Source organism: Leucoraja erinacea, chromosome 2 (assembly GCF_028641065.1).
Source record: "Leucoraja erinacea ecotype New England chromosome 2, Leri_hhj_1, whole genome shotgun sequence".
In the NCBI taxonomy this organism is placed as follows: Eukaryota; Metazoa; Chordata; class Chondrichthyes; order Rajiformes; family Rajidae; genus Leucoraja; species Leucoraja erinaceus.
The window spans coordinates 37,283,632-37,300,690 of NC_073378.1; the positions used below are offsets into that span (position 1 = coordinate 37,283,632).

The 17,059-nt window shown below is 47.0% G+C and overlaps 1 protein-coding gene across 1 annotated transcript in view; it reads right to left on the reverse strand.

Annotated features, from left to right (window-relative positions):
- LOC129705752 (doublecortin domain-containing protein 2-like) overlaps nt 1–17,059 on the reverse strand; it is a 125,671-nt gene that overhangs the window by 38,931 nt on the left and 69,681 nt on the right. Inside the window, exons 5-6 of the mRNA XM_055649533.1 lie at nt 11,257–11,403; nt 8,611–8,665 (exon numbers count right to left, since the gene is read on the reverse strand). Coding sequence (XP_055505508.1) covers nt 8,611–8,665; nt 11,257–11,403 — 202 coding nt within the window. The remainder of the gene's footprint in view (nt 1–8,610; nt 8,666–11,256; nt 11,404–17,059) is intronic.

Below are 17,059 nucleotides of genomic sequence, written 5' to 3' on the forward strand. Positions count from 1 at the left end.
AGCCCAGCCGCTCCATTCTCTCAGCATATGACAGTCCCGCCATTCCGGGAATTAACCAAGTAAATCTACGCTGCACTCCCTCAATAGCAAGAATGTCATTCCTCAAATTAGGGGACCAAAACTGCACACAATACTCCAGGTGTGGTCTTACAAGGGCCCTATACAACTGTAGAAGGACCTCCTTGCTCCTATACTCAACTCCTCTTGTTATGAAGGCCAACATGCCATTCGCTTTCTTCACTGCCTGATCTAAACTTGTCCCACCTGCCTGCATTTGGTCCATAAACCTCCAAGCCTGTCCTATCCATGTACCTGTCTATTTTGTTCTTAAACATTGAGATAGTCCCTGCTTCAACTACCTTCTCTGGCAGCTTGTCCCATACACCCAACACCCACTGTGTGAAAAGGTTGCCCCTCAGATTCCTATTAAATCTTTCCCCCTTCACCTTAAACCTATGTCCTCTGGTCCTCGATTCACCTACTCTGGGCAAGAGAATCTGTGCATCTACCAGTTCTATTCCTCTCATGATTTTATACACCTCTACAAAATCACTCCTCATCCTCCTGGACTCCAAGGAATAGAGTCCCAGCCTACTCTACCTCTCCCTATAGCTCAGATCCTCGAGTCCTGGCAACTTCCTGGTAAATCTTCTCTGTACCCTTTCCAACTTTAAAACATCTTCCCTATAACATGGTGCCCTGAACTGATCAGAATACTCTTAATGCGGCCTCACCGACACCTTATATAACTGCAACATGACCTCCCAACATCCATACTCAATACTCTGAATTATGCAGGCCAATGTGCAAAAAGCCTTTTACAGATTTGGAGAGATACAGTTTGGAGGGATATGGACCAGGCACATGGTCCAGGCACAGGTAAGTGGGATAAGCCTGGTTGGCCAACAGTCAACCTCAATGAGTAGTGCCCAAGTTGCCATTTCTGTGCCTCATCCCCCTATAACTCCATGATAAGGAATTCGTTTTTTTCCCCCAACATTACTCACAAAATATTTGGATCGGACTTTTGAATTGTGGGAGCCATCAATTGCAATAGCAAGTTTTCTTAATTTTTGAGACAGCATATGCATCATTAATCTTTTACTTATGAAGGAGGCCATTCAGCCCATGAGGTTGATGTTACCTCTCAGGACAGAACCCATCACTTTCATTCCCCACATAGAACATAGAACAGTAACGGGCCCTTCAGCCCACAATATTTCTGTTGAACACTGTGCGGTGCGATACGGGGTGGCGCAGTGGTAGAGTTGCTGCCTTACACCCCTAGCAGCGCCGGGGACCCTGGTTCGATCCCGACTACAGGTGCTGTATGGATGGCGTTTGTACGTTCTCCCCATGGCCACATGGGATTTTCTCAGAGATCTTCAGTTTCCTCACACACTCCAAAGGCATATGTAGGTAAATTGGCTTGGTAGAAGTGTAAATTGTCCCTAGTGTGTAGGATAGTGTTAATGTGCGGGGATCACCTAAAGACTGGATAGACTCGGCTTGTACTCGCTAGAATTTAGAAGATTGAGGGGAGATCTTATAGAAACTTACAAAATTCTTGAGGGGTTGGACGGGTTAGATGCAGGAAGATTGTTCCCGATATTGGGGAAATCCAGAACAAGGGGTCACAGTTTTAGGACCGAGATGAGAAAAACATTTTTTACACAGAGAGTGGTGAATCTCTGGAATTCTCTGCCACAGAAAGTAGTTGAGGCCAGTTCATTGGCTATATTTAAGAGGAGGTTAGATGTGGCCCTTGTGGCTAAAGGGATCAGGGGGTATGGAGAGAAGGCAGGTGCAGGATACTGAGTTGGGTGATCAGCCATGATCATATTGAATGGCGGTGCTGGCTCGAAGGGCCGAATGGCCTACTCCTGCACCAATTGTTTATAGTCTATTGTCAATTAACCTACTGCAGATGTGCAAGGAAATTGCAGCTCAACGCAGACAGCAACCAAGGTCAACCACGGTTTCTGGAGTTCCCACTTAAATCACCTGGTACAGGTGCTCCTCAACTTACGATGGGGTTATGTTCCGATAAACGCATCGTAAATAGAATATATCTCGTCGAAAATGCATTTAATGCCCCTAACCTACCAAACATTCTCTCAGATGGGCGTTTTGTAGACATGATGGGATGCAAAAACACGAAACACAATGCACTGTATCCAAAAAAACACTGGCAACACAGTACACATTAGAGCAAGGGTCGTCAGCCTACGGCCCCCGGGCCAAATGCAGCCCGTAACCCGAACTCCTCCGGGCCGCAGACTTCCATCATCTCTGGTACCTCCCTGGCCCGAGGCACGGTGACGTAAGGAGGCCAGCGCTGGCCACCGAGCACCAAGCTCTGGCTGTACCGCATGCTGTGCAAAGCCGCCAGCACGACTGCGCACCTTCTGTGTCTGGGTTTCACTGTTGGGATCGAGGTTGCCAATAGGCCGGAGATGAGTGAGTGTGAGTATTTGAGCCACCGTCTTCAGGACAGAGTCAAGGCCATTGTCTGTAGGTACGTCATGTTCGTGAGTGCCCGTAACTAGGGGCCAGTGCTCCGGGTGGCGTCCTCGAAGGGGCGGGATCTATGTGAACACGTGATTTGATGCCTGCCATCCGGGGCGGGATGGGGGCGGGATCTATGTGATAGATGTGGCCGCCATCCGCTCACATCCTGGCCTCTATGCAGAACAAGGTTGCCGACCCCTGCTGTAGATTGGTGGTTTACACTCGGGCTCGCGTGGCTGACTGGGAGCTGCCCAGCATCACGAGAGAGTATCGTACCATATATCGCTAGCCCGGGAAAAGATCAAAATTTTACACTTTTTGCACAAAGTCCGCGAGGATTGCCACTTTTCTTTTCACTGCACATCTCGTATGTGCATGTGACGAATAAACTTGACGACTTGAAATTCAAAATTCAAAGTATGGTTTCTACTGAATGTGTATCTCTTTTGCACTATCGTAAAGTCGAAATATCGTAAGTCGAAGCATGATAAGTCGAGGAGCATCTGTAATCAATTTGATGAAAAAATGCAGGAGTATCATGCTTTACACTTGGAAAGATAATGTTTACTAACTGAAGTAAAAATCAACTCGAGAAAAAAGTGCATTTTTAATATTGTGACTATACCTTGACACGTGATCACTTTACTGATTTACAATACCAGACATCCGACTATACCGAACATCAATTCAATACAGCTTTGATTTTGATACACCTTCCAAGCTTGATTCTTAAAGCCTGCAGTACAACAGGATGGGTGTCTAGATTGTGGGTTGAAGTTCCTCCTAGACAGAGTGATTTTTGGTTGGGCAATTAAATGAATGCACTGTTGGCCTTTTTAGTTCCACAGAGGAAGTTCATGTTCCTAATGTGTAGATGCTGGTTTAAACTGAAGATTGACACAAAATGCTGGAATAACTCAGCGGGCCAGGCAGCATCTCTGGAGAGAAGGGAATGGGCGACGTTTCGGGTCAAGAAGGGTCAAAGAAGGGTCTTGACCCGAAACGTCACCAATTCCTTCTCTCAAGAGATGCTGCCTGTCTCACTGAGTTACTCCAGCTTTGTTGTGTCTATCATAAGTTCCAGGAACAAATTAGGCCATTCAGCCCATCGAGTCTACTCTGCCACTCAATCATAGCTGATCTATCTTACCCTCTCAACCCCATTCTCCTGTCTTCTCCCCGTAACCCGACAACCGTACTAATCAAGAATCTGTCAACCTCCGCCTGAAAAATATCCATTGACTTGGCCTCCACAGCTGTCTGTGGCAGAAAATTCATGTCCCCATTAAAACTATGTTTTCCCTGGTGTTATGGTATCCATTTGTTCTTAAAATATCTCTAAAACTGGTTGTGAACTGCACATTAAAATTTCCACAGGACAAAAGCACTTCGGGTCCACCCGAGGATGTGAAAGATTGTCAATTAAATGTACATTATTTCCTCATTTTATTGCAAGTATATCCACATATTGTTTTCCCGGCCCCAGTCCTCGTATCTTCTAACTGCAGGTTCCCTTCCTTTATTTGTTCGCTTCGTCAGCTATTATCTTACAAACTATATCCTTTCACACATCCGCGAAACATTAATTAACCGCTGATTACTCATGATAAAACATTATGGGGGTTAAGGATCATATTATCATGCCCTGCATTAATAAAATGAAGCCCTGACTAAGAATGGTGAGGAATGACAATGAACACTGAGACTGATTAATGAGGGAAGCCCAAAAATATTCAACGAGAAAACTTGCACATTAATCAAGACAGCATCAGAATTGGTGCAATGCCCTGATTAACCCATTCCGTACTAGACGATTACTACTAAAATGTGCCTTTAACTTAGTTTAGTTTAGAAATACAGCGTGGAAGCTGGCCCTTCGGCCCACCGGGTCCACGCCGACCAGCGATCCCCGTGAAAGTAAGCATGCACGTACAGCAGGCAGTGAAGAAAGCAAATGGCATGTTGGCCCTCATAACAAGAGGAGCTGAGTATAGGAGAAAAGAGGTACAGTTGTGCAGACCTGGAGTATTGTGTGCAGTTTTGGTCTCCAAATTTGAGGAAGGACATTCTTGCTATTGAGGGAGTGCAGCCTAGGTGCACAAGTTTAATTCCCGGGATGGCGGGACTGTCATATGTTGATAGAATGGAGCGGCTGGGCTCCTATACTCTGAAATTTAGAATGATAAGAGGGGATCTTATTGAAACAAATAAGATTATTAAGGGTTTGGACATGCAAGAGGCAGGAAACATGTTCCCGATGTTGGGGGAGTCCAGAACCAGGGGCCACAGTTTAAGAATAAGGGATAAGCCATTTAGAACGGATATGAAGAAAAACTTTTAACACACAGAGGGTTGTGAATCTGTGGAATTCTCCGCCTCAGAAGGCAGTGGAAGTCAATTCTCTGGATGCTTCCAAGAGAGAGTTAGATAGAGCTCTTAAAGATAGCGGAGTCAGGGGATATGGGGAGAAGGCAGGAATGGGGTACTGATCGTGGATGATCAGCCATGATCACTGTGAATGACGGTGCTGGCTTGAAGGGCCGCATTGGCCTCCTCCTGCACCTATTGACTATTGTCACCAGCCCTCTTCTACACACTAGGGACAATTTAGAATTTTTTTAACCAAAGCCAATTAACCTACAAACCTGTACGTCTTTGGAGTGTGGGAGGAACCGCGGGAAACTGATGTGGTCACGGGGAAAACGTACAAACTCCGTACAGACAGCACCCGTAGCTGGGACCGAACCCGGGTCTCTGGCACTGTTAGGCAGTATCTCTACCGCTGCGCCACCATGGCGCCCAGAAACAAGGTAATGTTTGAGGAATCCAACTCCTTACATGCTATTGAGGTTGCTCCTGTGATTGTTGCAATGGACATCAAATCTCCACCATTAGGTTCATAAGTTCATGTGATAGGAGGGGAATTAGGCCATTCGGCCCATCAAGTCTACTCTGCCATTCAATCATGGTAGATCTATCTTTCCTTCCTAACCCCATTCTCCTGCCTTCTCCCCATGACCTCTGACACCCGTACCAATGCAAGAATCTATCTATCTCTGCCTTAAAAATATCCATTGACCTAGTCTCCACAGCCTTCAGTGGCAATGAATTCCACAGATTCACCACCCTCTAACCAAAGAAATTCTTCCTCATCTTCCTAAAGAGACATCCTTTAATTCTAAGGCAATGACCTCTGCTCCTAGACTCTCCCACTAGTGGAAACATCCTCCCCACAACCACTCTATCCAGGCCGTTGTGATATTATGAGTGGCTTTGACGGTTCCAGTTGTCTTTATTTATTGGCTTCATCTCGTATCATCACCTTCCTGTCATCTATCATCGTATCATCACTTTCCTATCCATCTACCTGTCCAAATGTCTTTCAAATGTTGTTATAGTCCCTGCCTCAAATATATCTGTTGGCAGCTCGTTCCACCACCTTCAAAGAGTTTCAAAGAGTTGCCACTCAGGTCCCTATTAAATCTTAACCCTGTCTATTCCTTTCATCATCTTACGCATCTCCATAAGATCACCCCTCATCCTCCTGCGCTACAAGGATTAAAGTCCTAGCCTTCCCAACCTCTCCCTATATCTCAGGCCCTCAGGTCCTGGCAAAAATCCTCGTAAATCTTCTCTGCACTCTTTCTAACTTAATGGTGTTGTATTTATGAACGTCGAAGAAGGTATTCATTTTTATATTGAGGATAAAAATATTTGTCATCGTTCAGACGACTCTCAGCGTTTCAGTGTGTTTCTGCCACAGACGCTGCCAGCATTTGCATAGATCCTGTGTGGTCGCAGGATCGTCAAAGAATCCGTGCAAGTCAGTACAGATCAGCACAAAGTCTGGGCAAATGAGCCTCAGTGAGGAGGTTGCCAGCTAAACATTTCCATGCATGGATGACAAAGGACGGACACTAGAGGGCAACAGAGTCGCACAGTGTAGGAAGGGACAGCAGGTAGACACAAAAAACTGGAGTAACTCAGCGGGACAGGCAGCATCGCCAGAGAGAAGGAATGGATGACGTTTCGGGCCGAGACCCTTCTTTAGACTGAGTCAGGGGAGACGAGAGATAAGGAAGTGTAAGGTGTGAAAATGAGACAAAGGGGGTGGGGATTAAGGAAATTGTACAATAGATCATTGTTAGCTAGGAGAAGGTAACAACAAATCAGAGGTAAAATGTAAACAAGGACAGTCAGCCTGGCCGGAGAACTGGGAAGGGGGGAGATATGGAGAGAGAGAGATAGAGGGAAGGCAAGAGTTACTTGAAGTTTGAGAAGTCATACAGTTTCTGGAGGCAAACCACCTGCTCTTTAGTAACACTGAAACCAGTTGTGTAAAATGAGAAATATCACACCACGTGCTGCCACCACGGGCAGGGCTTCTCATTCCCTATTCTAAGAATTTTCAGACTGTGCTAGAAGTCCAGTATCTAATCAGGATGGATCCTGCAGCTTGAAAGCATCCAAAACACAAAAGGTGTTCCGCTAATTAGCAGGAAAGGATGCGGAGAAGATTTATGAGGATGTTCCGTTACGTATAATTTAGTTTAGTTCACAGATACAGCATGGAAACAGGCCTTCGGCCCACCGAGTCCGCACAAACTAGAGACCCCTGCAAATTAACACTATCCTACACACACTAGGGCCAATTTACACTTATACCAAGCCAATTAGCCTACAAACCTGCACGTCTTTGAAATGTGGGAGGAATCTGAAGATCTCAGAGAAAACCCACGCGGGCACGGGGAGAACGTACAAACTCCATTCAGACGCCACCCGTAGTCAGGAGTGAACCCAGGTCTCTAGCACTGTAAGGTAGCAGCTCTACCACTGTTCCACTTTACTTCCCTTGCCAGGACTCGAGGGCCTGAGCTATAGGGAGAGGTTGAGCGGGCTGGGACTGTATTCCTTGGAGTGCAATAGGATGAGCAGTGATCTTACAGAGGTGTACAAAATCATGCAAGGAATGAATCGGGTAGTGTCTCTTGCCTAAAGTCGAGGAATCGAGAACCAGGCTTAAGGTGAGGGGGAAAAGATGTAATAAGAACCTGAGGGATAACTATTTCCACACAAAGGGTGGTGGGTGTATGGAGCAAGCTGCCGGAAGAGGTAGGTGAGGCAGCGAATAAGAAACATTTAGACAGGTACATGGATAGAACAGGTTTAGAGGGATTATGGGCCAAATACAGGCAGGTGGGACAAGTGTGGATGGAACAAGTGTATGAAGGAACTGCAAATACTGGTTTAAACCAAAGATAGACACAAAACACAATGTTGTGTCTTTCTGTGGATGGGACATGTTGGGCGGTGTGGGTAAGTTGGGCCTGTTTCCACACTGTATGAATCCATGACTATAATTAGGGTTATAGAAGACTTTGGGAATGGTTGTAATCAAGAATTCACAGCCTCACACCAAAATGAGCACAGGCTGTAACTTCATTACACCTTTCCTGCCTGCTCAGCATCATTCATCCCGTGTAGAAAAATAACCAGCCTGCCTTCAGTCAGAAATTAAATTTGGTAACATTTCTCATTGTGGTTTTGCTGGTTTTCCTTATCCCTTGCAATCCATTTTATTACCTGGGGAACAAGAGGCTGACAGCCAAGTCGCCAATCCTCCAGACAAGTTCCACACAGCAGTCTCCTTTTTTTGTCACTTTTAGTTTAGTTTATTGTCACGTGTACCGGGGTGCAGTAAAAAGCTTTTAGTTGTGTGCAAACCAGTCAGCAGAAAGACAATACATGATTACAATCGATCCATTTACAGTGTATAGGTACGTGATAAAGGTATAACGTTTAGTGCAAGGTAAAGCCAGCAAAGTCCGATCAAGGATAGTCCGATTCACCATGGCTGGAAAATGGTAGATTGGCCGCGGTTCATATCTCCTTAATCGTTCTAATCCCACACATTCACAGAAATTAAAAGCCAGTAGGTAGGTATGAAGATGAGAAATTGGCCACTTCTCTCAACTACCCTTGAATTCAATAGTAACGTCACAATCGCCATTTTCTTTCATTAAACTATGACACAATAGATAATACTGTACTCCACTGGCACAGTAATTGTGACACAACACAAGGGATGAAATGACTCACATTTTCTTTATTCTTCTTGGAGGCTGGGATTGGAGGAAGTGATGCAGCCTTGGATCTAAGACAGAAACATAGAAATAAACTAATGATCATTGTGCTATTTTAGCGTCGAAATTGGAGTCAAATGAAGCCATTCTGCTCACTGTCTTCACATTACCCCTGCTTTATGGTGCTTAGGGTCATTGGGTCACAATAGCGTGAAAGCAGGCCCTTCGGCCCAATTTGCCCACACAGGTCCCAGCTACACTAGTCCAACCTGCCTGCGCTTAGTCTAAATCCCTCCAAACCTGTCCTATCCATGTACCTATTTAACTGTTTCTTAAATATTGGGATAGCCCCAGTCCCAACTGCCTCCTCTAGCAGCTGGTTCCATACACACCACTACCCTTTGTCTGAAATAGTTACCCCTAGTACTCCTATTACATTTTTTTCCCCTTCACCTTCAACCTACACCCTCTAGTCCTCGATTCCCCAACTCTGGGCAAGGATTGTGCATCTACCTGATATCTCAAACATAGAAACATAGAAAATAGGTGCAGGAGTAGGCCATTGGCCCTTCGAGCCTGCACCGCCATTCAATATAATCATGGCTGATCATCCAAAATCAGTATCCCGTTCCTGCTTTTTCCCCATATCCCTTGATTCTGTTAGCCCTAAGAGCTATATCCAACTCTCTCTTGAAAGCATCCAATGAGCATCCTTCTGTGGCAGAGAATTCCACAGATTCACAACTCTCTGGGTGAAAAGGTTTTTCCTCATCTCAGTCTAAATGGCCTTGAGGGGAAGCTCATTAAATGTGAGGAAGAATAGAACGTTATGATGCCCTCTGACTGAATTGAGCTGGGAGGAGGACCATAAAGACCAACATGAACTTATTTGGTGAAATGTCTCTATTTGAGCATACATATATAGTGGGGGGGGGGGGGGGGGGGGGGACTGACGATAGAGCGCGGTGATTGGAGGAAGGCGACGTGGCACAGACCTGCGCATCATCCGCAGCCACGAGCGGTCCCGGCCGGGTCTCCGGCGCGTTCCTGGCCCCTCCCGAGTACCCCCCCCCCCCCCCAGAGAGGTCAGCAGCAAAGATCCTCCGCTATAGGATCTTTGGTCGGGAATCAGACAGCCAGCGCAGAGAACCAGCGCTAAACCCAGCTCACCTCTGCCTGTCCCACCAGGTGAGCCTACAGCCTTCCTGGACTTGCGGGAAATATGGTCAGCGCGGAGAAGCAGCGTTGGTATCCCGTCAGTCCAGGCCGGGCTGTAGTTAACCCGATGAGACAAGCAGAGTTGAGCTGCATTTAGCGTTGGATTGAGTCTCCGAAGCCTCGAGCACGTGAGTGTGAGTGTGAGTGTGAGTGTGTGTGAGTGTGTGTGTGAGTGTGAGTGTTCCCCGGTCCCCTCCATGTTTTGATAGCGAGTTCCGCTCTTGAATGGCGGAGTAGACTTGATGGGCTGAATGGCCTGATTCTGCTCCTATTCCTGATGACCTTATGACAGTGTCCATGATTGCTATTCCCACCTCTCATCGTCTTCTTTTACTTTTCTGGAAATGCCCAGTATTAAGGGTAATCCAGACCTTTAAACATGAAATTGTCCAGTCTGGGCCACAAAGACCAGCCCTGCACAATTTGTATCCAAAAGGGGGGGGGGGGGACTGGACAACATGCACATCCTCCTGTGATGAATCTCAATGACTGCACCAGTGCTACTTAACACACAGTGGATTCCTAAGGACTTCCAAGACCGAGAGATTTGTTTAGGACGGAAGTGCAGATACTGGTTGGCACCGACTCTCTGGGGAAAAGGAATAGGTGACGTTTTGGGTTGAGGTCCTTCGTCACACTGAGAGATTTCTTGCTCTATCCCATTCTCAGTGATGGACAAGAAATCTCCCTCTAATCAAAAAAACAATGCTGGGGAATTCCTCTCCAAATAACTTCCCTCTGCAGAAAGCCCTTTTGCATGACTTTACCTTCATCGTCCTTCTGGTTGGAATCCAGTCCCAATTATTACAGTCAATATCATTTTTATTTTTACATTGCGTTGACGAACAAAATGTAAGAATCATCTTGCAGTGATATTGGACTAGAGTGTGGAATACAGTGATACAGTCATAGAGGGATACAGTGTGCAAACAGGGCCTTCAGCCCCACTTGCCCACGTAGGCCAACATGTCCCAGCTACACTAGTCCCACCTGCCTGCATTTGGTCCATATCTCTTCAAACATGTCCTATCCATGTAGCTATCTAACTGTTTCTTAAACATTGCGATAGTTCCTGCCTCAATTACCTCCTCTGGCTGCTTGTACACCCACCACACTTTGTGTGAAAAAGTTACCCCTCAGATTTCTATTAAATCTTTTCCCCTTCACCTTGAACCTATGTCCTCTGGTCCTCGATTCCCTTAGATTCTGTGCATCTTCCTCACATGATTTTATACACCTCTATAAGATCACCCCTCATTCTCCTGCGCTCCAAGGAATAGGACCCAGCCTAACCAACCTCTCCCTATAGCTCACACCCTCTAGTCCTGGCAATGTCCTCGTAAAAATGAGGATGACTGAAGGCTGTGGATATAATTTTTTTTAAATCTACTATAGATTTCATTGCTTTAATATTTTACTAAAGCAGGATTAACCCCAGCCTTACCTGTTTGTCCTTCTTGGATATGATTTATCGAAAATAAGTTCATTATAGGGTAACTTCTTAAATTTATCTCTACCCACGGCAACATAGTATCCTCCATTCTCAAGTTCTGAGCCGTCATTGACGGACCTTCCATCCAGGGTGTGAAGCCTAGAAGATATTACGTGCAAGCAGAAAATGTTCACATTGAAATAAAGTTAAGGATGATCATGATATAAACCACGAGCAACATCTTCACAACTTGGCTCAAGGTGCAATGAAATACGTAATAGTGCCAATGTTGTTATTTAGAGCATTGGGACTTAAGGATTCAAACAAACCCATGCAATAATAGGCTTTATCATTCAGCTAACTAGGAACACAACGTATGTGGATGCAAGATTCAGATTCGGATTCAGATTCAACTTTAATTGTCATTGTCAGTGTACAGTACAGAGACAACGAAATGCAGTTAGCATCTCCCTGGAGAGCGACATAGAATATGATTTCAATAAATAAATCTATTTACATGCATACAGTCATAGTGTATTTTCCTGTGGGAGGAGTGTCCGGGGGGGTGGGGGGGGGGGGGGGGTGGTGATTGGCAGTCACCGAGGTACGTTGTTGAGTAGAGTGACAGCCGCCGGGAAGAAGCTGTTCCTCGACCTGCTGGTCCGGCAACGGAGAGACCTGTAGCGCCTCCCGGATGGTAGGAGGGTAAACAGTCCATGGTTGGGGTGAGAGCAGTCCTTGGCGATGCTGAGCGCCCTTCGCAGACAACGCTTGCTTTGGACAGACGCAATGGAGGGGAGTGAGGAACCGGTGATGCGTTGGGCAATTTTCACCACCCTCTGCAATGCTTTCCGGTCGGAGACAGAGCAGTTGCCATACCATACTGTGATACAGTTGGTAAGGATGCTCTCGATGGTGCAGTGGTACAAGTTCACCAGATGAGACAGATGGACCTTCTTCAGTCTCCTCAGGAAGAAGAGACGCTGGTGAGCCTTCTTGACCAGAGTTGAGGTATTGTGGGTCCAAGAGAGGTCATCAGAGATGTTGACCCCCAGGAAGCTGAAGCTGGAAACACGTTCCACCTCCATCCCGTTAATGTGGATGGGGGTGTGCGTGCTGCCCCTAGACTTCCTGAAGTCTACAATGAGCTCCTTGGTCTTCTTGGAGTTAAGGGCCAGGTTGTTGTCAGCGCACCATGCTGCTAGGAGCTGAACCTCCTCCTTATAGGCCAACTCATCGTTGTTGCTGATGAGGCCAATCACCGTTGTATCATCTGCATACTTGATGATGGTGTTAGTACCATGTACAGGTGTGCAGTCGTAGGTGAAGAGGGAGTAGAGGAGAGGGCTCAGCACACAGCCCTGTGGAACGCCAGTGTTCAGGTTGAGGGTTGAAGAGGTGTGCTTGTCTAACCTAACAGACTGTGGTCTGTTGGTTAGAAAGTCCAGTATCCAGTTGCAGAGGGAGGGGTCGATGCCCAAGTTACTGAGTTTGGTGATCAGTTTAGAGGGTATAATGGTGTTGAATGCTGAGCTGTAATCGATGAACAGCATTCTTACGTAAGTGTCTCTGCTGTTGAGGTGGGAGAGGGCGGAGTGAAGTGCCGTTGAGATGGCATCCTCCGTACTCCTGTTCGTGCGGTAGGCAAACTGATAGGGATCCAATGTGGGGGGTAGGCAGCCTTTGAGGTGTGCCAGGACCAACCTCTCGAAGCACTTGGTGATGATGGGGGTAAGTGCAACTGGGCGGAAGTCGTTGAGGCTTGCCGCAGTGGAGTGTTTTGGCACTGGCACGATGGAGGTGGTTTTAAGGTAAGTGGGGACAACTGCTTGGGCAAGTGACAGGTTGAAGATGTCAGTCCAGACGTCTGTCAGCTGCGCAGCACATGCCTGAGGACGCGCCCGGGGATGCCGTCAGGGCCAGCAGCCTTACGTGCATTAGTCCTACTCTGGAACTGCAGATGCTGGTTTACATGTCGGCACTGCGCCTGTACTCACTGGAATTTAGAAGAATGTGCCAAATGGAATAAATCCTATCACTTATGACTTTATGAATTTATGTTAATTGAAGGCACAAAGTGGTGGACTAACTCAGCGGGTCAAGCTGCATCACTGGAGAACACGGATAGATGACTTTTCAGGTCAGGACATCTTCTTCAAGCAGATTGTAGATGTGGGAGGGGGTAGAAAGCTGGAAGAGAGATGGGGCAGGACAAAGTCTGGCAGGTGATAGGTCGATAGAGGTGAGGGGGATTTTTTAACGGGCAGATAGATGGTGGACAACGGCCAGAGATGAAACGACACAAGGTGTGAGACAAAAGGATTGAAGAGTTGTGAATTAAGATCATGCTCATCTGTTATAGGAGCAGAATTAGACCATTTGGCCCATCAAGTGTAATTCGCTATTCAATCATGGCTGATCTATCTTTTCCTCTCAACCCCATCCTCCAGAAATAATAGGGCAGAAAGTTGAAGAAGGGATAAGACAGTAAGTAAAGTCAGGTAAAATCAGGAGCAATGTGAGAAGAATACTGAACTAAAGGTGTGATATGGGGACCGCACGGTGGCACAGCGGTAGAGTTCCTGCCTTACAGCGTCAGAGACCCGTTTGATCCTGACTACGGGTGTTGTCTGTATGGAATTTATACGTTCTCCTCGTGACCGGAGTGGGTTTTCCGGGATCTCCCGGTTTCCTCCCACACTCCAAAAACACGCAGGTTTGTAGGTTAATTGGCTTGGTAAAAATTGTAAATTGTCCCTAGTGTGTGTAGGATAGTGTTAGTGTCCAAGGATCACTGGTCGGCCTGGACTCTGTGGATCAAAGGACCTGTTTACGTGCTGTATCTCTAAACTAAATTACACTGAACTATTTGAATACACATAGTATACAGAACAAAGGAGATGGGCTTGTAGCGCAATTAGAAATCTCTGCCTGTGCTGTTCCACCGTTATTCCTGCTATTTTCATAACAAGAGGATTTTAGTATAGGAGTAAAGAGGTTCTTCTGCAGTTGTATAGGGCTCTGGTAAGACCACATCTGGAATATTGTGTACAGTTTTGGTCTCCTAATTTGAGAAAGGACATCCTTGTGATTGAGGCAGTGCAGCGTAGACTCACGAGATTGATCACACACACACACACACACACACACACACACACACACACACACACACACACACACACACACACACACACACACACACACACACAACACACACACACACGCACACACACACACACACACACACACACACACACACACCCACACACACACACACACACACACACACACAAACACACAACTCTGAAGAAGGGTCTTGACCCTAAACGTCACCCAGAGATGCTGCCCGGCCCGCAGAGTTACTCCAGCTTTTCGTGTCTATCTACGGTTTAAACCATCATCTGCAATTCCTTCCCACACACACATATATATATATATATACTCCTCCCATTTCCTCCAAACACAAGGCGTAGCTATGGGCACACGCATGGCCCCAGCTACGCCTGCCTCTTTGTCGGGTACGTTGAACAATCCTTGTTCAATACGTACCAGGGCCCCATCCCCGACCTCTACCTCCGTTACATTGACAACTGCTTTGGGGCCACCTCCTGCACCCACAAACAACTGACTGACTTCATCCACTTCACCACCAACTTCCATCTGGCACTCCAATACACCTGGACCATTTCCGACACTTCCCTACCATTCCTTGACCTCACCATCTCCATCGCAGGGGACAGACTTCTGACCGACATGCACTACAAACCAACTGACGCACATGGCTATCTGTACTACACGTCTTCCCACCCTGCCCCCTGTAAAGACCCCATCCCCTACTCCCAATTCCTCCGCCTACGCCGCATCTGCTCCCAGGGTGAGACGTTCCACACCAGGGCATCGGAAATGTCCTCATTATTCAGGGAACGGGGATTCCCCTCCGCCAACATAGATGAGGCTCGCACCAGGGTCTCATCCATACCCCGCAACACTGCTCTCTCTCCCCATCCCCACACTCGCAACAAGGGCAGAGTCCCCCTAGTCCTCACCTTTCACCCCACCAGCCGGCAAATACAACAAATAATCCTCCGCCATTTCCGCCACCTCCAACGTGACCCCACCACTCGCCACATCTTCCCATCTCCCCCTATGTCTGCCTTCCGCAAAGACCGCTCCCTCCGCAACTCCCTTGTCAATTCTTCCCTTCCCTCCCGTACCACCCCCTCCCCGGGCACTTTCCGTTGCAACCGCAAGAAATGCAACACCTGTCCCTTCACCTCCCCCCTCGACTCCATTCAAGGACCCAAGCAGTCATTCCAGGTGCGACAAAGGTTCACCTGTATCTCCTCCAACCTCATCTACTGCATCCGCTGCTCTAGATGTCAGCTGATTTACATCGGGGAGACTAAGCGGAGGTTGGGCGATCATTTCGCCGAACACCTCCGCTCAGTTCGCAATAACCTACCTGAACTCCCGGTGGCTCAGCACTTCAACTCCCCCTCCCATTCCCAATCCGACCTCTCTGTCCTGGGTCTCCTCCATTGCCAGAGTGAGCAACACCGGAAATCGTAGGAATAGCATCTCATATTCCGCCTGGGTTGCTTACGTCCGGATGGCATGAACGTTGAATTCTCCCAGTTTTGCTAGCCCTTGCTGTCTCCTCCTCTTCCTTAACCCTCGAGTTGTCTCCTCCCATCCCCCCGCCCTCGGGCTCCTCCTCCTCCCTTTTTCCTTCCTTCTCCCCTCCACCCCCCGTCAGTCTGAAGAAGGGTTTCGGCCTGAAACGTCGCCTATTTCCTTTGCTCCATAGATACTGCTGCACCCGCTGAGTTTCTCCAGCATTTTTGTGTACCTTATATATATATATATATTTTTTTTTACATGTGTGTGTGTATATGTGTACGTGTATATATATACACACACTGAACCATTTTTCTTGTTTATTATATTGTTTACAGTGTACTATGTTTTCATATTCTGTTGTGCTGCCTTCTCCGTCGACTGTCACCTTGTCGTGGTGGAGAAGCTTGTGTGGACCTGAGATCCTGAGAGCGATGCTGTCTAGAGCTATGCTTCTGGTAGGGCCACCCATGGCGGTAAGGTCGAGGGGGAGGTCCCTGACAAAGAGCAATCCAACCAAGACCTCAACGGTGGAACAGGCGGAGGATGATGGCTAACTTTAGTGAAACGTCACAACGGCTGGGAAGGCATATGAAGGCTGCAGCAGAAAAGGGTCTCTGGTCGTCTTGGACTCCACGCCACTGGATCCTGACCCAGATCTGTCAAGAACCGGTGACTGGTGGCTGTCTGTGCACCAGTCTCCCCACATTAAACAAAGTCACGCACAGGCGTCCTCCCAAAAGAGAACAGTCATACCCTGTACTTGTTTTGAGTGACCGCCGATGATTATGTGCTGCTGCAAGTAGGAATTTAATTGTTCTATCTGGGACAAATGGCAATAAAACACTCTTGACTCATCTCTTGACCCTGGCCATTAAACTCCAGTCGAAGAATACCAGCAATTATCCTGCCCTACACAACTGGTATTCCCAGCAAATTACTCACCTGCGTATATTATCCATCCCAAGAAGATTAATCTATTAGTTATTTCCAGACAACTAGATTAATTTAAGAGTTTAAACCAGAATTTGCCAGCCAAGCAGTACAGCGCAAAAGGTATTTCACTCAAGTTAAAATAAATTGCTGCAATTTAAAAACCAAACAGGGCATAAAGATAGGGGTTGGTAAAGCTTTAAGCCTGTTAGTAAAATGACCCATTTATTTCTACACTAGAAGTGATAAATGAAGGGCACGACCT